The sequence below is a fragment of the Rana temporaria genome, chromosome 5 (assembly GCF_905171775.1).
Source record: "Rana temporaria chromosome 5, aRanTem1.1, whole genome shotgun sequence".
Lineage (NCBI taxonomy): Eukaryota > Metazoa > Chordata > Amphibia > Anura > Ranidae > Rana > Rana temporaria.
The window spans coordinates 6,087,716-6,110,095 of NC_053493.1; the positions used below are offsets into that span (position 1 = coordinate 6,087,716).

General features: G+C 47.2%; 1 protein-coding gene across 1 annotated transcript in view; it reads left to right on the forward strand.

Annotated features, from left to right (window-relative positions):
* The first annotated feature begins 2,781 nt into the window (after positions 1–2,781).
* The window catches only part of LOC120939758, a 105,483-nt gene continuing 85,884 nt past the window's right edge, over positions 2,782–22,380 (forward strand). The window contains exons 1-4 of the mRNA XM_040352093.1: positions 2,782–2,879; positions 11,166–11,240; positions 13,998–14,158; positions 21,461–21,632. Of these exons, the coding sequence (XP_040208027.1) occupies positions 11,210–11,240; positions 13,998–14,158; positions 21,461–21,632 (364 nt within the window). The 5' untranslated portion in view covers positions 2,782–2,879; positions 11,166–11,209. The remainder of the gene's footprint in view (positions 2,880–11,165; positions 11,241–13,997; positions 14,159–21,460; positions 21,633–22,380) is intronic.

Genomic DNA, 22,380 nt, shown 5'->3' on the forward strand with positions numbered 1-22,380 from the left:
CTAATTTTGAAAAAAATAATGGCCCAGATTCAGGTAGAGCCGCGCAATATTTGCGTGGGCAAAGGGCAACGATTTTTGCTCTGCGCCCATGCAAATATTTCGATTTGCCCGCGATTCACGGAGCAGTAGCTTCGTAAATTGCGCGGGCGATATGCTAATTTGCCCTGCGTAAGGGCGCCTAATGTAAATGATCCCGCCGGGGGCGGGAATCATTTAAATTAGGCGCGCTCCCGCGCCGAGCGAACAGCGCATGCTCCGTCGGGAAACTTTCCCGACGTGCATTGCGGCAAATGACGTCGCAAGGACGTCATTTGCTTCTAAGTGAACGTGAATGGCGTCCAGCGCCATTCACGAATCACTTACGTAAACGACGTGAAATTCAAATTTCACGAGCGGGAAGGGTGGCTATACTTTAGCATTGGCTGTGCCTACTATGAGTAGGAGCAGCCTTATGCTAAAGTCGCCGTACGGAAACTCCGTACCTTGCGTGCGCAGGGCCCGCGCAACTTTTGTGAATCGGTGGTAGTATGCAATTTGCATACTATACACAGATCACAATGGCCGCGCCCCCTAGCGGCCAACGCAAGAATGCAGCCTGAGATATGAAGGCATAAGGAGGCTTATGCCTGTCATATCTTAGGCTGTAGTCGGTGTAACGAGGTTCCTGAATCAGGAGCACTCGTTACACCGGAGCAAGTAAGCACTTGCGCCGCGCAACCTATGGTTGCGCGGGCGCAAGTGCTTCTTGAATCTGGGCCAATATTTTTTACTTTTATTACTGTATAAATGTGACTGGCAGGGAAGGGGTTAACCACTAGGGGGTGATCAAGGGGTTAAATGTGTTCCCTAGGGAGGGTGCGGGGGAGGGGACTGACTGGAGGAGGAGACCGATCGGTGTCCCTAAAGGGACACAGCATCGGTTTCCTCTCCCTGACAGGACGTGGATCTCTGTGTTTACACCCAGAGATCTACGTCCCTGGCTCTGGGACTGCCGATCGCAGGTAACCGGCGGACATCGCGGCCGCTAGGCACGCGAATCGGCACCCGCGTAAACAGGAGGATATCCATGGACGTCCACCTGGCGGGAAGGCACCGCGCTGTAGATGTCTTTTGTCTATAGCGCGGGCGCCAAGAGGTTAAATACATGGCATTTAGGGAGACAGAATTGTTGTTAAAGTTCACAATTTTATTATAAACATTGCAGATGGTTGTTTAGTAAATAATCACTTGTGTGACTAAAGATCCGACCTGAATAAGAAGCCGCCCGAATAAGGAGCCAACGTCAGCTTCATCAATACCTGCCAGTGGGCATATAATGTTATAGCTGATCATTGTATGTGTCTGTGCCATGAAGATCCTCCATAGATTGTAAGCTCCTATGAGCAGGGCCCTCCTAACCCTTCTGTATTTTATTGTATTGCATAGGTGTGAGCAGCCTATTGCATTAGGGAGTGCACCCCAAAGCTCAAACACAGATGCTTATGACAGTGTCAGTGTACCAATGGATGGTGTCAGTAGTTTTTTGTTTTTTTTATTATTTAATTTTTTTATAATTTTTTAGGAGCCCCATTAGGGTAAGGTGACCAGATTTTTTAAATGAAATCCGGGGAAACATATTTTTTCTTTACTAGTAATGGCAACAATTAGCGACTCTCTGCCTGTCGACGCCCACCTCACAGCCTTTCAAGTCTTACTCTTCGGGCCCCGGCTACTACTGGATGGGGAGTGGAGGAAGATCACTCCGCCAGGGAAGGCAAGGAGATAAGCAGGCAGGTGGCTGGCCAGGATTTGAGCCAAGGATATGATGCTAGTAGGCACGGCGGAGGGGGGTGTGTAATTCAAATTTATTTATTTTAATTCTGCACTGACTGTCTTTAAAATTGCCCCTGCCCCCTATTAAATCCAATCTGGGGACAAAACCAGGGACAGACTTGGTCCGGGGACAGTGTCCTCAATCAGGGGACTGTCCCCTGAAACTGGGGATGTCTGGTCACCCTACATTAGGGGGCTTTGGTGAAATATAAGGGCTCTAAACAGTGGCGGTGCGTCTATAGAGGGCGCTGGATTGCCGCCCCCTCTGGCTCTCGCACCGCAACTGATTACAATAACATAGATTCATGCATTGCATGAATGTATGTTATTGTTGCCGGCCGCTGGTCTATTCAGATGGCCGGACCTTGAGCGCCGGCCACCTGAAAAACGGTAGCTGGTTGGCTCTGATAGGCTTTCCGAGTACAGCCCTCAGGCTTCCGGATGCACAGTGGGGACAATTGGCACAGTGGCATCAATGGGCACAGTGGCGACAATTAAAGGGCACAGTGACATCAATGGGCACAGTGGCGACAATTAAAGGGCACAGTGGTGACAGTTGATGGGCACAGTGGCTGTGTTTGATGGCATGGCACAGTAGCTGCGTTTGATGGCATGGCACAGTGGCTGCGTTTGATGGCATGGCACAGTGGTGACAATTGATGGCACAGTGGCTGCATTTGATGGGCACAGTGAGGCTGCAATATTTTTTTTATTTTTTTTTTCGTTTGCGCCCCCCCAAAAATTTTGAGCACCAGCCGCCACTGGCTCTAAACAGGGGGAATCTGGGCCACACAGAGTGATTAGGGTGTGCCTACGTTGTATTGTAACTATACTGTCTCTCTTTAGATTTTAAAGCACTGTGCAAACTATTGGTGCGATATAAATCCTGTATAATAATAATAATATAATAGTGGTGTGGAAGGATGATTGCTGCCGTGTATTTTTCAGCATTGCGATGAGTTAATTAGAAACTCTGAACTGTCACTTCCTGGATCTGCGGTGGGCGTGGCCTGACGTTTCTTATCTTCACTTTCACTTTGGAAGACATAAAGGAAGAAGGCTGTACGGTAATTACTTTCTAATCGTTATTAAAATAAAAATGGTATTAATAGTGCTGGGTCCTCCTCAGAAGATCCGGAGGTTGTATAAGAAGTGACAGTTGTGTAGAAAGTTAAGGATTGTAATAGGATGATTATGGGGATTTATAGGACGGGGCCTGCAGTGTAAGGAGATACAAATCTCTGTGTGATCTTCTGTCTGATAACTTGGAATTTCCTGCATTTTTGGAGCCAAATTAATTATTATTTATGATGCTCCAACATATTTTACATGTTGATAGATGTAGAGAGGCACAAATTGTGGACACAACTTTAAAATCGCACATTCCAATTCAATTCAGTACACATTGGGGTGTATGCAGTGGCGGTGCCTCCATAAGGGGCGCACGGGCGCCGCCCCCCCCCCCCCTCTCTCCTGCCACTTCTCTATCACCATAGATGGATTCATGCGTTACATTAATCTATCTATGGTCGCCGCTGGCGCCCCCTATTTAGGTGTCCGGCCCCTTTTCGGCCGCCGGGCACCTGAATTACAGCGGCGGGTATTTTTTGGAAGCACCCGATTAGAGACGTAGGCTCTGATAGGCATTCAAAAAGTTGAACAGCGGGCGCCATGCTGGGCGTTCGCTGTTCGCTCAGCGTTGTGTTAGGAAAGCGAATGAATACACTTTCCTAACACTGAACTGCCTCTCAGCCAATCAGGTGCTCAGGTCTGTTACCTGTCACCTGATTGGCTGAAACGACAGGCACTGTGATTGCATGCCTGATAGAAAGGATGGGAGAAGACATCGATGGAGCGTGGAGGACACCACCATGACCAGCTGCAAGAAAGGTAAGTGCCAGGCGGGCAGGGGGGGGGGGGGGCACACTGGCAGCATTTGATGGGGCACAGTAGCAGCATTTGATGGGGCACAGTAGCAGCAATTGATGGGCACACTGGTGGCAATTGATGGGCACACTGGTGGCAATTGATGGGCACAGTAGCAGTAATTGATGAGCACACTGGCAGCAATTGATGGGCACAGTAGCGGCAATTGATGAGCACACTGGTAGCAATTGATGAGCACAGTAGCAGAAATTGATGGCACAGTGGCGGCAATTTATGGGTGCAGTGGCTGCATTTGATGGCGCAGTGGCGGCAATTGATGGGCACAGTGGCTGCAATTGATGGGCACAGTGTCAGCAATTTATGGGGCACAGTAGCGGCAATTGATGAGCACACTGACATAAATTGATGGGAACAGTGTCAGTAATTGATGGGGCACAGTAGCAACAATTGATGGGCACACTGGCAGCAATTGATGGGCACAGTAGTGCCAATTGATGGGCACAGTAGCCGCATTTGATGGCACAGTAGCGGCAAATGATGGGCACAGTGGCTGCAATTGATGTGTTTTTTTTCAGTATTTATATGCACCCGCCTAAAAATTGAGCACCACCCGCCAATGGGTGTATGTGTCACATATCTGCTATGTCACCTCTGTTCTCTAAGGCTATCAGGCTTGCTGGTACATGTGGTTCCATGGCCTTAGAATGCAAGTTTCTGCTGTTACCTGTTATCCCAACCTGCTGTCGATTCAATTATTTCAGCACCCCCTGAAAGTAAGGGGGCGCTATAGACGCAATAGACTGGTGCCGTTAAAGTGATTGTAAACTCTGTTACACCACTTCTACCTACAGGTAAGACTTTCCTGTAGGTACCGCAAATATCTCCTAAACTTGCACAGTTTAGGAGACATTCAGTACATGCGCTGCTCCCGACGTCATTGGTGCATGCGCACTGAAGAAACGATGCGCACCGGTACCGTTTCTTCAGAACTTGTGCTGTGACCGGCGGCTCCCTTGAGCATGTGTGGGAGTGACGTCATAGCGGCTCCAGCCAACCACCGCCACGAACCCGGAAGTAACTCCGGTGGAAGATGTCGGCCGTGTACTCTGAGCAGGTCCGCCATCAGGAATTATGGGGCCCCTTACACAGCTTCAGGCATGGGCCCCCTGGAGCAGAGAACCAGGGGGGGGGGGGTGCTGCCGCCTCAAATTGAGAACCGGCCACGAATTGGGGGGGTTGCCCTGGGGACCTTTGGGCCCCTTACAAAAAAAAAGAAATAAAAAGAATATGGGCCAGATTCAGAAAACACTTACGCCGTCGTATCTATGCGCCTTATTCACAATACTAGATACGCCTGAAATATGGCTTCTTCCGACCGACGTAAGTCTTAGTACGCCGTCGTATCTTGGGTGCATATTTACGCTGGCCGCAAGGGGCGCTTCCGTTGATTTACGCGTTGAATATGTAAATGACCTAGATACGCCGATTCACGTCGTATTAAGCTACGCCGTTTACGTAAGGCGCACGTCCGACGTAAGTTTACCCCTCATAAAGCAGAGGTAAGTCATGTTAAGGTATGGACGTCGGAACAGCCGTCGATTTTTACGTTGTTTACGTAAGTCGTACGTGAATGGGGCTGGGCGTAGGTTACGTTCACGTCACAGGCATTGAGCCGGCGTATGTTAGGGAGTAAATTCGACGTGATACTGAGCATGCGCGCGCATGCGCCGTTCGTTCGGCGCTTCATTTACATGGGGTCAGGATTTATTTAAATACATCACGCCCACTACCTGCCTACTTTGAATTAGGCGGGCTTACACCGGCCTATTTACGTTACGCCAGCGCCACATTGTCGGCGAGTGCTTTGTGAATAGTGATCTTCCCTCTCTATGTTACGTCGGCGTAGCGCTTATCAGATGCGCTACGCCGCACTAAAGATACGCCTATGTATCTGAATCTGGCTATATATATATATATATGGAAAAAACTTGAAAATATCTGCGCTCACTAAAATATAAAGAAGAGAGCTGCTAGCACAATCTGTGGATAAGACAAGTAAAAATAAAAGTTCAAAGTGCAGCGCTGTGGAAATTATTGATGAAATAAAACCGTGTCCAAATGAGTATAAAAAATCTTCTAAGTGTTCAAAGTGTTGAAAATGAAGAACCTCCACCGAGAATTCAGTGTGCAGATATAGAAACACACCACACCCTGTGCAGTCAAGTAGGTAGATTCAGGTAGAGTTAGGTCGGCGTATCAGTAGATACGCCGACCTAACTCGGAATCTGCGCCGACCAAGGTTTAAGTGTATTCTCAAACAGAGATACACTTAAACCTATCTAAGATACGACGGCTTGCGCCGTCCTATCTTAGGGTGCGATAATTAGGCTGGCCGCTAGGTGGCACTTCCATTGCGGTCGGCGTAGAATAAATAAATCCCAAGTTACGCCTATTCGCGAACCAACGCCCGGCCGACGCAGTACAGATACGCCGTTTCCGTACCGCATTATCAGGCCTAAAGTTATTCCATCAAATAGCTGGAATAGTAATGTTAAAGTATGGCCGCCGTTCCCGCTTCGAAATTTTACGTCGTTTGCGTAAGTCGTCCGTGAATAGGGATTTACGGCATTTACGTCCACGTCTAAATCAATAGGACTTAGCCGCAATGCACACTGGGAAATGTAGGCGGACGGCGCATGCGCCGTTCCAAAAAAACTTCAATCACGTCGGGTCAAGCCTAATTAGCATAAAACACGCCCCCTCAGCCAAAATTTGAATTAGGCGCGCTTGCGCCCGCCGCATTTACGCTACGCCACCTTAAGTTAGGAGGCAAGTACTTTGAGAATACAGTACTTGCCTCTCTGACTTAAGGCAGCGTAGAGTAAACACGCTAAGCTACGCCGCCTTAAAGTTGCGGCACTCTGTGTGAATCTAGCTAAAACTGCTTACCAGAGAAACATCATTATAGGCATGTAGAATTAGATAATGCAGGGATCAAATGGCAGTCGCACTTCCACTCGGAAAGTAATAATCCACAAACCACATCAAGGGTAGGAAGACATCCACAACTCAAAAGGATCCAAAGGTATAGATTGCGTTCATCAGCCAAAAAGGGGGAACCAAGAAATGCAGAGAGGAAACACAATAGTGAAGCCCGTATGTGAAAGCGACATGCAATTTATTGTAATGTCCTTACAAACATAACGGGTAAACAGGCATCAAAAAACATAGAAGGTTCCATGGAGTCAGGGCCGTTTGAAGGAATTTGGGGGCCCCAAGCAAACTGTCTGCTTTGTAAATTTTTGCAAAAAGCTTTAATACATATTACCTGATTCAAAAAAGAAGCAATAAGATGGAAATGGGATGGTAAAGAAAGAAAATGGAAAGAAAGCTATTGTAATAGTTTATGATACATATCCAGCCAGTTAGGGTTATGGTCAGCAAGCTACCATATTTTTCATACAAAAATGGGTGATGACTGCCTCCCCCCCTTACCCCCCCATGTTCTTTTTACCCCCCTCCCTACCGCGTACTACGCGGAAAGTGACTCAGTTTGCTGTTCCCGGCCGCGGACTGAAAGGAAGTGAGCACGGAGTGTGTGCACTTCCTGTCAGTCCGCCCGGGAACAGGAAACTGAATCTCCTGTACTGCGCGGTACCCGGCCAGACTGCAGGAGGAGGGATTCAGGAAGAGGAGCTCGGCCACGCTACAGGCTGCAGCATTTATAGGAAGCGGCGGCACGGCAAGGGCCCGCCCTGCTGGGGCCCTAGGCCATCTCGGGGCCCCAAGCAATTGCTTGTTTTGCCTGTCCTGTCGCGACAGGCCTGCATGGAGTATAGCGTACATGTGTCAGGGTAGCAGTCATCCAGGCCCCTGGGACCTTTGAGCCCTTTAATGAAAAAATAAAAATTAAATTAAAAAAAATATATAAAAAAAAATTAAAACATTTTTTTATGAAAAAAAGGGGGGTTGCCTTTCGGGGACCTCTGGGCCCTTTAATAAAAACAAAACAACTAATATATATATATATATATATATATATATATATATATATATATATATATATATATATATATATATATATATATAAATATCATTTTTTTTTTAAAGGGGGGTTGATATCCGGGGCCCTGGGGACCACCATGCCCCTGGGGACCGGCGGGGCCCTTACAAAAAAAAAGGGTTGCCACCCGGGCCCCTTACAGGTGTACTGCCTGTACCCCCCTGATGGCGGCCCTGACTCAGAGTGCCGACTCCAATTCAGGGCATCATTCTAAGGCAGTGGTTCTCAACCTGGGGGTCGAATGATGATTTGCCAGGGGTCACCGAATCCTGGGCTGGTCCTGAAGCCCGTATCTCTCTCCCAGTCTTTTTGCGGCCATCCAGCAAGGACTATCCCTGGAGCTTGTGGCCGCCCAGCTGGGCTGTTCCTGGACCCCCACAGCTGCCCACTCAGCCTCCTTCACAGGCGCCCATTCAGTTCACGACATGGCTGGGGAGCAGAGACTAGAGGTCAGCTGACTGGTGAGGAATGGGAAGTGGGAGGGACTGGAGGAGACCCGATCTCCTGATTTCGGCATAGGTGTCACTGCTATGAAACACCACAAAGTCGAAGACACAGTGAAGCCAGAGACACAGCGAGCAACACTACCCGTGATTATAGTTGCCATTAAAAGGACTCCGGTAGCGCTAAATGTCCGTGGGTTGGGGGCACAAATTACTTGCCTTGGGTGCTGACAACCAATGCTACGAAAATCATTTTAATGTTAGGGGTCCCCACAACTTGGGAAATTTTATCAAGGGGTCATGGCACTAGAAGGTTGAGAACCACTATTCTAAGGTAAGTATTTCATAATAAGCTAGTATAAGATGCATACTAGCTTGTTATGCCTTTGTCTTGCAGGGTTTGTTTTCTTTGTTTTTGTTTTCTGAGGTTTACAACATCTTTAAGTTTTATTTTAGAAGTGCCTAAAGACACTCAAGCCCTAAACCAAAAATAAAAATAAACACACAGGGCCAGATCCACAGACAGAGTACGCCGCCGGCGTACTTTCAAATTACCCGCGTTGTATCTTTAGTTTGAATCCTCAAACCAAGATACAACGGCATCTGGGTTAGATCCGACAGGTATACGTCCTCGTACGCCTTTCGGATCTAAGATGCAATACTTCGGCGTCCGCTGGGTGGCGTTCACGTCGTTTTCCGCGTCGGGTATGCAAATTAGCTATTTTCGACGATCCACGAACATACGCGCGGCCGTCGCATTCTCTTACGTCGTCTGTAGTCGGCTTTTTCCGCCGTATAGTTAAAGCTGCTTTTTTGCGGCGTATAGTTAGATTTCCCATGTTAAGTATGGCCGTCGTTCCCGCGTCAAAATTTGAATTTTTTATTTTTTTGCGTAAGTCGTCCGTGAATCGGGATGGACGCAAGTCATGTCTAAGTTCAAAAAATTACGTAGTTGCGACGTCATTTCGCGCAAAGCACGGCTGGAAATTTTGAAACGGAGCATGCGCAGTTCATCGGCACGGGGACGCGCTTCATTTAAATGAAACACGCCCCCCCTACTCGCTGATTTGAATTACGCGCCGAGACATACACTACGCCGCCGTAACTTACGGCGCAAATTCTTTGTGGATTCAAAGAATTAAAAAGTAAGTTACAGCGGCGTAGCGTATCTCACATACGCTGCGCCCATCTAAATGTATGTGGATCTGGCCCACAAAGTGTATATATCTGTACAGATGGACAAATGTACATACAAATGTACAAACAAGCGTAAACACACGCATGTAGCCAAAAAAACTACTTACAAATGTTAAAAGAATCAAGAGCATTGTATAAAATAGGTTTGCTGGCAAACAGAAAACAAAATCAACCGCACTTCCGGGGTCACATTGGGCGTCATGATGTCGGGCACTGTACAACAGTATTGTGTTACTGAGGTGGGGGGGATTGGTGGCAGAGGGGTACAGTGGGAGTGCAGTTGTGAAAAGGGGGTACACAGTAGTCACAAAGAGATATTGATGGGTGCAGAGATATGCAGGGGGCACAGTGGGGTGTTTTTACATTTTAAAGTTGGGGGGGTGCCAGATATGGGATCCGTACACTCGGGGGTATTTCAGGTAGGAGATCCGCGCGGAGGGGGGGGGGTGTCGGATATAGGATCAGAGCAGGTGGGGGTGCTAAATATAGATTCCGCGTGGTTGGGGGTGGCGCCAGATATAGGATCTACGCGTGTGGGATGGCACCAGATATAGGATCCACGCGTGTGGGATGGCACCAGATATAGGATCCACGCGTGCGGGGGGGCTGGGTGCCAGATATAATATCTGCACGCGGGGGTGCCAGATTTAGGATCCGCATGCGGAGGGGGCTGGGTGCCAGATATAGGATCCGTGCAGGAGGGGGCTGGGTGCCAGATATAGGCTCTGCGCGGGGGGGGGGGGGGGGGCTGGGTGCCATATATAAGCTCCATGCGGGAGGGGGCTAGGTGCCAGATATAGGATCCATGCGGGAGGGGGCCCAAGATATAGGCTTTGCGCGGTGGGTAGGTGCCAGATATAAGATCTGCACGCTCAGGGGGTGCCAGATATGGGATCTGTGCGAGGGGGTGCCGGATATAGGATCAGAGCGGGTGGGGGTGCCAGATATAGCATCCGCGCGGGGGGGCTGGGTGCCAGATATAGGATTCCTGCGGCGGGGTGCCAGATATAGGATGTCAAATGCTCTAGGTATGCCTCTGCTTGTTAGGTTGTTTTAGATCATCTGTTGATGAAGTTAATTACTTTGATCTGCAGATGAATTAACAGAATGATACAAAAGTAACATTATGCTACTTTGTATCTTTCTATTTCCTGTCTGAGCAATGTTGATGAAGTTGTGTGCACAGCAATCCCAGCTTTGGAGCTGAGAATTGTTGCGTCCTGGGAGGGGGGCAGAGAGACTGGACATGCTACACAGGGCCAGTGTACAATGATGAAGTATTTTGGGCAGGCGTAGCACACCCAAAGTCTGGAACTAGTTAAAGAACATGTCTGGGGGATGTCCTTAACCTGCCTGTGAAGTGGCACATCCTGTACACTGCAACACCGACATCTACAAAGGAAAAAATACAGGTAAGTCACAGCCCAGCGACTGGGGATTCCCTTCATTTTGCCAGACTCTTATGCTACAGTAGATGGGGGGGGGAACCCCATAGTAGATGGGGGGGGAACCCCACAGTAGATGGGGGGGAACCCCACAGTAGATGGAGGGGAAACCCCATGCAAAAAACAACACATACCAAGCACTTTCCTGAGCATGCGCTGACCTTTCAGGATTCTCCATGTCATTTAGGACCCCAGTGATACCCCTGTTAAGGTCGATGACCCCACATTTATTTTACCTTTTTATGTAGCTTGAACATTTTCAAGAAATAAAGTTTGGTCACCTTTAAGAAGTAACATTTCTTTTGTTGTTGTGTCCAGGTGATGGCCTGACGTCTGCCGGAAACTCACCGAAACCGGAAAAGATGGCGGAGGGCTGGAGATCCAGAACGTCTGGTAATTAAAAAGAGTTTTCTATTCCGCCTTCTAGTTCTTGTATATATTTTTTTTTATATCAATCATCAATGATGATCACAATAAATATAAGCCACACTCCAATTGGTTCTTGCCGTGTTTTAAATAGTCAGTGAATTGACTGCATACAGTGATATTGCCAACCCAAAACCAACGTCTCGACCTTGACGCGTTTCACCACTCTTGGTGACAAGGATATCGCAGTTCACAGATCACAGACCAGGCATATTAACCACTTCTCGACCATAGGACGTCATATGACACCCTGGACTTGAAGTGGAGATTTTGGGATGATGGGGGCGGCTACAGGCTTCATCCCGGTATCTTTCTTTTCAGCCTGTGATTCCCTACATTGTAAAAAAAGGCATCCTATTGACTGACACCGTCCACTGCTGTATTGACACTATCTACACAGGGTCCTCTGCTCCACTGACAACATCCCCTGCTCTACTGACACCATCCTCTGCTCTACTGATACCGTCCTCTGCTCTACTGATACCGTCCACTGCTCTACTGACACCGTCCACTGCTCTACTGACAACATCCTCTGCTCTACTGACACCGTCCACTGCTCTACTGATACCGTCCTCTGCCCTACTGACACCGTCCACTGCTCTACTGACACCGTCCACTGCTCTACTGACACCATCCTCTGCTCTACTGACACCGTCCACTGCTCTACTGACACCGTCCACTGCTCTACTGACACCATCCTCTGCTCTACTGACACCATCCACTGCTCTACTGATACCGTCCTCTGCTCTACTGACACCGTCCACTTCTCTACTGACACCATCCTCTGCTCTACTGACACCGTCCACTGCTCTACTGACACCATCCTCTGCTCTACTGACACCGTCCACTGCCCTACTGACAACGTCCTCTGCTCTACTGACACCGTCCACTGCCCTACTGACAACGTCCTCTGCTCTACTGACAACGTCCACTGCCCTACTGACACCGTCCACTGTCAGTACTGCCCCACTGACACATTTATAGCTTTACTGACACTGCTCCCTGCTCTACTGATACCATCAACTACCCAACTGACACCATTAATTGCCCTACTGACACTATCCATTGCCCTACTGACACCATGCATTGCCCTACTGACACCGTCCTCTGCTCTACTGACACCGTCCTCTGCTCTACTGACACCGTCCACTGCTCTACTGACACTGTCCTCTGCTCTACTGACACTATCCACTGCCCTACTGACATCGTCCACTGCCCTACTGACACTGTTTTCTGCTCTACTGACACCATCCACTGCACTACTGACACGGTCCTTTGCTCTACTGACACCATCCACTGCCCTACTGACACCATCCACTGCTCTACTAACACAGTCTTCTACTCTACTGACACTGCCCCCGGCCCTACTGACACCGTCCACTGCCCTACTGACACCGTCCATTGCCCTACTGACACCGTCCATTGCCCTACTGACACCGTCCACTGCCCTACTGACACCGTCCACTGCCCTACTGACACCGTCCACTGCTCTACTGAGACTTTCCACTGATTTACGGACACCGTTCCCTGCTTTACTGACACCGTCCACTGCCCCACTGACACATTCACAGCTTTACTGACACTGCCCCCTGCCCTACTGACACCATCCACTGCTCTACTGAGACTTTCCACTGATTTACTCACAACGTTCCCTGCTCTACTGACACATTCACAGCTTTACTGACACTGCCCCCTGCCCTACTAACACCGTCTTCTGCTCTACTGACACCGTCCTCTGCTCTACTGACACCGTCCACACAGGATCCACTGCCTTACTGGCACACACTGGTCACTTTTAAGGTAGGCTAATGCCGCGTACACACCATCACTTTATGTGATGGAAAAAAACGACATTTTCTGTGAAGTAAAAAACGACGTTTTTCTCACAATGTTCTAGCAAAGCGAGGTTACGTTCACCACTTTTTTCCATTGAAGCTTGCTTCATGACTAGCATCTGGGCATGCGCGGGTTTAAAAATGTCATTTTAAACGTCGTTTTTTGCTACACACAGTAAATTTTTGTGAAACAAAAAACGACGTTTTGAAAAACGACACAAAAAATTGAAGCATGTTTCAATTTTTTTTTGTTGTTTTTCACAAGACATAAAACTGCGTTTTCCCCCACACACGGTCACTTAAATTGACGTTTTTAAAAATTTCGTTTTTTTTTTCATCACATAAAGTGATGGTGTGTACGCGGCATAAGTTAAAACATTTTACAGTGACATTTGTTTTATTATTATTTTGTTAGGCCTTGCTAGTTAATTTCTTAAAAAAAAAGGGGGGGGGTGCCAAACCCCGGTGATCTTTGGTCTCTTTCATGTTGTTGAGGTAGATCTCCACCTCTCAAATGTTGCCTACCCCTGATCTAGGGAATCTTCCCCCTATGTAGTATTGGGGTGCATCGTTCTATTGTGCTTTTATTTTTACATTGTGTGTTTTAATTTTCTGTTATGTAATGTTATAATAAATCCTTGTATATATTTGTATACATTGCTGTATTTTGCACACGATGTCCCAATAAAGTCCAACTTTGTCCCTTTTTCTTTGGACTGTTTGCAGTGTTGGCTCTGCATTTGTTTCCGAGTGATTAGAATACCATACATAGCGTGTTATGAGAAGTACATACAAAGATGGGGGACATGTTACATATTTATTGGAGTTTCTCACAGATGATATAAAACTTGAATTTTAGTCCATAAACCTGTAATTGTATTTTCTTCAGAGGACATCGGGAAGTTCCGCCAGCAAATGCAGAGCTATGATGAGAAGTCGCTGAGGCTGCTATTCCAGTATTACAGAGAAGATCTCACCTATATCCTGCAGACTCTGGACACCGAGTCCATCCTGGAAGAGCTGCATTCCCGAAATGTCATAAACCCGCAGGTGAGAAAAAGATATTAATATAGTTACATATGGCCAGATTCAAGTAGGGCGCCGCATCTTTAAGGCGGCGTAGCGTATCGTATTTACGCTACGCCGCCTTAAGTCAGAGAGGCAAGTACTGTATTCACAAAGTACTTGCCTCCTAACTTACGGCGGCGTAGCGTAAATGCGGCCGGCGTAAGCGCGCCTAATTAAAATGAGGATGAGGGGGAGTGTTTTATGTTAATGGGGGGTGAACCGACGCATGCGCCATCCGTGTACATATGCCAGTGTGCATTGCTCCAAAGTACGCCGCAAGGACGTATTGGTTTCGACGTGAACGTAAATTACGTCCAGCTCTATTCACGGACGACTTACGCAAATGATATAAAATTTACAAATTTAGACGCGGGAACGACGCCCATACTTAACATTGACAAGGCCAGCTATTTGATGGAATAACTTTACGCTGGTAAAACGCCTTACGTGAACGGCGTATCTTTACTGCGACGGGCGCACGTACGTTCGTGAATCGGCGTATCTAGGCATTTACATATTCTACGCCGAACTCAAGGGAAGCGCCACCTAGCGGCCAGCCTAAATATTGCACCCTAAGATACGACGGCGCAGGCTTTCGTATCTTAGCTAGGTTTAAGTGTATCTCAGTTTGAGAATACACTTAAACTTACGACGGCGCAGATCCCGAGTTACGTCTGCGTATCTACTGATACGCCGGCGTAAATCTTTCTGAATCCAGCTAATAGTCAGTAGACATGTGCAATTCGTTTAGTTTCTAATTAGTTTTTTAATGAATTTTGAGAAATTCGTTAATTCCGAATTTTTGTATTTCCGAAAATTTCTATTTCTGAATTTTCAAAAATAAAAAAAATCGAAAATTCTAAAATTCGAAAATCTAAAATTTGAAAATCTAAAATTCGAAAATGGGAAATTTCAGAATTCAGAATTTTTAGAATTAACGAATTTCCAAAAATTTGTTTTTTTGTTTTCGTTTCATTCGTTTTTTTTGCTTTTTTTTGCAAAAAAAAAGGATATTTGGGAAATTCGAAAAATTCGTTTTAGTTTTGTTTGTTTTTTGCTTTTTCGTTAATTCTGAATTCGTTAATTCTGAATTCCGAATTTTTTAATTTTCGAATTTCCGATAAAGCAAAAAAAATATATAAAACGGAAAAATATTTTTTTTCGAATTTCCGAAAAATGCAAAAAAAAACAAATGAAACAAAAACGAAAAAAATAAACAAATTTTTCGAATTTCCGAAAAAAGAAAAAAACAAAACAAATGAAACGAAAATGAATTTTTTTTTTTTTCGGCAGTGCACATGTCTAATAGTCAGGTTGAAGAAAAGACACAATCCAGTTTAACCAATAAAAAAGGGGGGGGGGGGGGAAATCCCACATACACACAGTTGATCCAGAGGAAGGCAAAAAACCCCAGCAGAGCGATGATCCAATTTTCTACAGCAGGGAAAAAAATCCTTCCTGATCCCCCGAGAGGCAATCGGATTTACCCCGGATCAACTTTACCTATAAATGTTCGTATCCAGATTAATTAGTGTTTCTAAATGACCTGTAACTAAATATGTGTCAATAAGAGACGGCATTTAACCCCTTCAGCCCCGGAAGAATTTTATTTTTTGCGCTATAAACAAACAAAGAGCGAAAATTTCGAAGAAAAAGCAATATTTTTTACTTTTTGCTATAATAAATATCCCCCCCAAAAAATAAAAAAAACATAGGGGTAGATTCAGATACAATGGAGTATCTATGGGCGGGCGTAACGTATCTCAGATATGTTACGCCGCCGTAAATTAGGGCGCAAGTTCCGTATTCAGAAAGAACTTGCGCCCTAAGTTACGGCGGCGTAACGTATGTGGTCCGGCGTAAGCCCGCCTAATTCAAATGTGAATGATGTGGGCGTGTTTTATTTAAATTAATGGTGACCCCACGTATTTGAAGTTTTTTTTACGAACGGCACATGCGCCGTTCGTGAAAGAATCCCAGAGCGCATGCTCGAAATTACGCCGCAAATCGTCAATGCTTTAGACGTGAACGTAACTTACGTACAGCCCTATTCGCGAACGACTTACGCAAACGACGTAAAATTTTCAAAATTCGACGCGGGAACGACATCCATACTTAACATAGGATACGCCTCATATAGCAGGGGTAACTTTACGCCGGAAAAAGCCTAACGTAAACGACGTAAAAAAATGCGCCGGGCAAACGTACGTTTCTGAATCGGCGTATCTAGCTAATTTGCATATTCGACGCGTAAATATACGGAAGCGCCACCTAGCGGCCAGCGTAAAATTGCAACTAAGATATGTAAGAGATTTACGCCGGTCGGATCTTAGTCAAATCTATGCGTAACTGATTCTAAGAATCAGGCGCATAAATACGACGCCGCCGCACACTCAGAGATACGCCGTCGTATCTCGTACCTGAATCTGGCCCATATTCTTCAACATATTTTTGGTAAAAAAAAAAATCACAATAATGGTATATTGATTGGTTTGCGCAAAATTTATAGCGTCTGCAAAATAGGGGGTAGTTTTATGGCATTTTTATTATAATTTTTTTTTATTACTAATGGCGGCGATCAGCAATTTTTATCATGACTGCGACATTATGGCGGACACATCGGACACTTTTGACACCATTTTGGGACCATTGTCATTTTCATACTTTCATCAGAGTAGTTCGGTGTCACCATAGTGAGTGGTTTTTACTTCCTCTTCCGAATGAAGAGAAAGATACATTGTAATTTCCTCTTCTTGACGAAGAGGAAGAGCCGGTTCACACTGGGGCGACTCAGCCGCCTGACAAGTCGCGTCCCGTTCTATTCAATAGAACTGTTCTAATAGGAGTGACGCAAGTCGCTCCGACTTAGAAAAAGGTTCTTGTACGACTTCAGGGGCGACTCGGGGTGACTTCAGGACGCCTTGCCGAGTCGCCCCCCGAAGTCGTGCCGCCCCAGTGTGAACCGGCTCGAATCGCAAACAAACTAAAGTGTGTAAAAAAATAAAAAAAATTCTATATATGTTAACCCCTTAAGGACCGCCACGCGACTATTTACCTCGGCAGAATGGCACAGCTGGGCATATGGACGTACAGGTACGTCCCCTTTAAGAAGCCCAACCGTGGGTCGCAAGCGCGGCGCCGGTGGCGTGCTCGCAGCCCGGTCCTGTGCTCCGTGACTTAGCCCGTGGGACCCGTGGACCCAATCGCCACAAGTGTCCCGCAATCGGGTCACAGAGAGGAAGAACGGGGAGAGGTGAGTGTAAACACACCTCTCCCCGTTCTTCCTAGTGAGCCTGTCACTGATCGTCTGTTCCCTGTCATAGGGAACGATGATCAGTGACGTCACACGCCAAGCCACGCCCCCCTAAAGTAAGAAACACAAATTAGGTCACACTTAACCCCTTCTTCGCCCCCTAGTGTTTAACCCCTTTACTGCCTGCCAGTGTCATTTACCTGGTAATCAGTGCATTTTTATAGCACTGATCGCTGTATAAATGTCAACGGTCCCAAAATGGCATTTAAAGGGCCAGATTCTCAAAGGGCTTACGACGGCGCAACGCCATTTGCGCCGTCGTAAGTCCTAATCTGGCCCGGCGTATCTATGCGACTGATTCTTAGAATCAGTTACGCATAGATATCCATTAGATCTGACAGGCGTAAGGCTCTTACGCTGTCAGATCTTAGATGCATTTTTTTTTCCCGCTGCTAGGTGTCGCCGACGTCGTGTTCCCCGTCGTCTATGCAAATTAGCTATTTATGCGAGATTCCCGAACGTACGCGCGGTCGACGCAGTGAATTTACGACGTTTTCGTAGCTTTTGCGACGCGTAAAGTTGCCCTTGCTATATGAGGGGCAACCAATGTTAAGTATGGCCGTCGTTCCCGCGTCGAAATTTAAAAAAGTACGTCGTTTGCGTAAGTCGCCTGTGAATGGCGCTGGACACCATTTACGTTAACGTCGAAACCAATGACGTCCTTGCGACGTCATTTAGCGCAATGTACGTCGTGAAATTTTAGGGACGGCGCATGCGCAGTACGATCGGCGGGGGAACGCGCCTAATTTAAATGATCCACGCCCCCTACCTGGATCATTTGAATTAGGCGGGCTTGCGCCGGAGAATTTACGCTACGCCGCCGCAACTTTACAGGCAAGTGCTTTGTGAATCAAGCTCTTGCCCGTAAAACTTGCGGCCGCGTAACGTAAACGAGATACGTTACGGCCGCATAGTTTAACGCCCATCTACGAGAATCTGGCCCAAAGTGTCCGAAGTGTCAGCCGTAATGTGGCAGTCACAATAAAAAACGCTGATCGCCGCCATTACTAGTAAAAAGAAAAATATTAATAAAAATGGCATAAATCTATCCCCCTATTCTGTAGACGCTATAACTTTTGCGCAAACCAATCAATAAACGCTTATTGCGTTTTTTTTACCAAAAATAGGTAGAAGGATACGTATCGGCCTAAACTGAGGAAAAAAACGTTTTTTTATATATTTTTGGGGATATTTATTATAGCAAAAAATATTTTTTTTTTTCAAAATTGTCGCTCTATTTTTGTTTAGCAAAAAATAAAAACCGCAGAGGTGATCAAATACCACCAAAAGAAAGCTCTATGTGTGGGAAAAAAAAGGACGTTGGTTTTGTTTGAGAGCCACGTCGCACGACCGCGCAATTGTCAGCTAAAGCGACGCGGCGCCGAATCGCAAAAAGTGCTCTGGTCTTTGGCCAGCCAAATAGTCCGGAGCTTAAGTGGTTAAGCATTTAAATTTGCTTTAACCCTCAGGTGTGAAGGGGTTAAAACGAGGATCCTTTGCTCCATTCACTAACACTGGTGTAACCCGCCCAGGGGAGGGCTGGCAGCCTTAGGCCTGGGGGGCAAGTTCAGCCAATTGAACCGCCAAATCAGCTCACCATCCATGGCCCATCAGTTTTTTCAATGCAGCCAAATCCAGTGCCCATCAATGCAGCCTGATCACTGGGGCAGGTTACATGGGGTGTATGGGGGGGTGGGGGGGGGTCATCTATGGGTGTCAGGGTCTCTCTCAGCAGGTCCTCCTGGGGGGGTAATGCTCCTGGGCCTGGGGTCAAGTTGCAGCCAGCACCCAGCCCTGCGTCGCGACTCCCTGGCACACCCTGCTTCCAAGAATCCGGTCTCCGGGAGTTGTATTTTTCTCTGCGCTGCTCTGTTTTCCACCCGTGGACTACAACTCCCGTGGCCATGCCCCCAGTCCAACTTCCTAGACCAGAATAAAACAAGAAAATGGCAGCGGGCGAGTCAGGGCGGCCTGAGAGGCAATTGCCACCCTGCCCCCCGGCCCAGCCCTCCCCTGAACCCGCTTTTCCGCAATCTAAGCAGTAAATCAGGGGGGCAGTTTTATTTGGTGTTTGCTCCTCACCATTTGGGCACAGCCAGAATTTTTAAATCGGAAATTAAACCCAGAAGCAAACATTTATTATATTGCAGCTTACCAATTCTTAGATGTGATGGCCGCATTAGTTTTATTTTTTAGGCTTTCTTTCCTCTATTTTCATCTGTTGATCCTGACAGTAAGGCCCGGATTCTCAAAAGAGATACGCCGTCGTATCTCTGAGTCCGCCCGTCGTATCTATGCGACTGATTCTTAGAATCAGTTACGCATAGATAACCATTAGATCCGACAGGCGTAAGGCTCTTACGCCGTCGGATCTTGAATGCAATTTTTTTTTTCGCCGCTAGGTGTCGCCTCCGTCGTTTTCCCCGTCGAGTATGCAAATTAGCAAGATACGCGAATTCCCGAACGTACGACCGGCCGACGCAGTGAAGTTACGACGTTTACGTTAGATTTGCGACGCGTAAAGTTGCCCCTGCTATATGAGGCGCAGTCAATGTTAAGTATGGCCGTCGTTCCCGCGTCTAAATTTTAAAATTTACGTTGTTTGTGTAAGTCGTCCGTGAATGGGGCTGGACGCCATTTACGTTCACGTCGAAACCAATGAGGTCCTTGCGACGTCATTTAGCGCAATGCACGTTGGGAAATTTTAGGGACGGCGCATGCGCAGTACGTTCGGCGTGGGAACGCGCCTAATTTAAATGTTCCACGCCCCCTACCCGCCTAATTTGAATTAGGCGGGCTTGCGCCGGGGGATTTACGCTACGCCGCCGCAACTTTACAGGCAAGTTCTTTGAGAAAAATAAGCACTTGCCTGTAAAACTTGCGGCCTAATGCCTAGATTCAGGTACGTTGCCGCAACTTTGCGGTGGCGTAGCTTAAGGCATTTAAGCTACGCCGCCGTAAGTTAGCGAGGCAAGTACATGATTCACAATGTACTTGCCTGCTAAGTTACGGCGGCGTAGCATCAATGCGGCGGGCGTAAGGGCGCCTAATTGAAATGTGTCTGAGGGGGCGTGTTTTATGTTAATGGGGCTTGACCTTACGTTTTTGATGTTTTTTCTTAACTGCGCATGCGCCGGGCGCCTACATTTCCCAGTGTGTATTGCGGCTAAGTACGCCGCACGGGCCTATTGATTTCGACGTGGACGTAAACGTCATAAATTACGATTCACGGACGACTTACGCAAACGACGTAAACAATTCGAATTTCGACGCGGGAACGGCGGCCATACTTAACATTACTATTCCAACTAGGGCCTAGCTCTAACTTTACGCGGCCTATCTCTAAGGTAGACGGCGTAAAAGTACTGCGTCGGCCGGGCGTACGTTCGTGAATCGGCGTATCTACTAATTTACATATTCTACACCGACCGCAATGGAAGCGCCACCTAGCGGCCATCCGAAATATTGCAACCTAAGATAGGACGGCGCAAGCCGTCGTATCTCAGATATGTTTAAGCGTATCTCTGTTTTAGCATAGACTTAAACGTAAGTCGGCGCGGATTCTGAGTTAGGCCGGCTTATCTACTGATACGCCGGCCTAACTCTTTCTGAATCTACCTATAAGTCTGTCGATTTTTCAAAAGCACAAGCTCTCCAGCAGAATGTATAATTTCGCAGGGATGAGACAAACCATTTAACACTGACTCACAATGATCAGCTTTTATTTGTTCATGTAAAACTTTTATTCCGAAAGGAAAAAATATATATATTTACTGTAACTTATTATAAAGTGTGCGCTGCTTTATTATCGCGTTAAAGTGAAATGATGAGCGTACAACATCTGGTGTACACGGGGGGTGTGTCATGTATAGTGGATGTCTTGTGTATCCTGTGTGGGTGTCCTTTCTTTTTCCATGTTATCCCGTGTGCTGCCATCCCACATGTCTGATAATCCGGCGTCCATGTTCCAGGATTACGGACACATGAGAGACGTCTGGGGGACGGAGACTTTCTCCAAGCGTTTGCTGGAAGACGTGATGGGATCCGGAAGAGACGCTGTGATTGGATTCTGGGAATGTCTCTTTGCGCTCCGCAGATGTCACCCCAATATATTGTCCGTCGTCATGGAAATCACCAACACAGGTAATTACATTGTAACCACTTCGCCACCGCGCCATAGCCGAAAGACGCTGTCCATGGACGTCCTCCCGGAAACCACGCCCCTCACTCGCCCGCCCCCTGGGGCGTTCATCCAGCATGCTCTGTGATTGGCTGTGTGCTTCGCACATAGCCAATCACAGATTCTGGTACAGCGGCCCTTTACCACATGATTAGCTGTGTCCAATCACAGCCGATCACATGTAAATAGACTTACCGGTTATCAGCAGTCCTCTCCTCATGCGCTGTCACAGTGTGAGGAGAGGAGAGGAGAGCCGGTAACCGGCAATCCTGACAGGAGACATGTACACAGGTAATCGGGGCGCTGATCATCAGTGCAGCTACCATGAGTGCCAGTCAGTGTCATCAATGCTGCCCATCAGTGCCACCTTTCAGTGCCCATCAGTACAGCCTATTAGTGCTGCATATCATTGCAGCCTTATCAGTGCCCGTCAGTGCAGACTTATCTGTGCCCATCAGTGCAGCCTATTAGTGCTGCATATTAGTGCAGCCTCATCAGTGTCTATAGGTGCAGCCTTATCAGTGCCGCCTAATAGTGCCCATCCATGTTGCCTATCAGTGCTGCATATCAGTGCAGCCTCCTCAATGCCCGTTAGTGCTGCCTATCAGTGCCACCTCCTAAATGCCCATCAGTGCTCATCAGTGAAGCCTAATAGTGCCTATGAGTGCTGCATATCAGTTCAGACTATCAGTGCCCGCCAGTGCAGCCTCA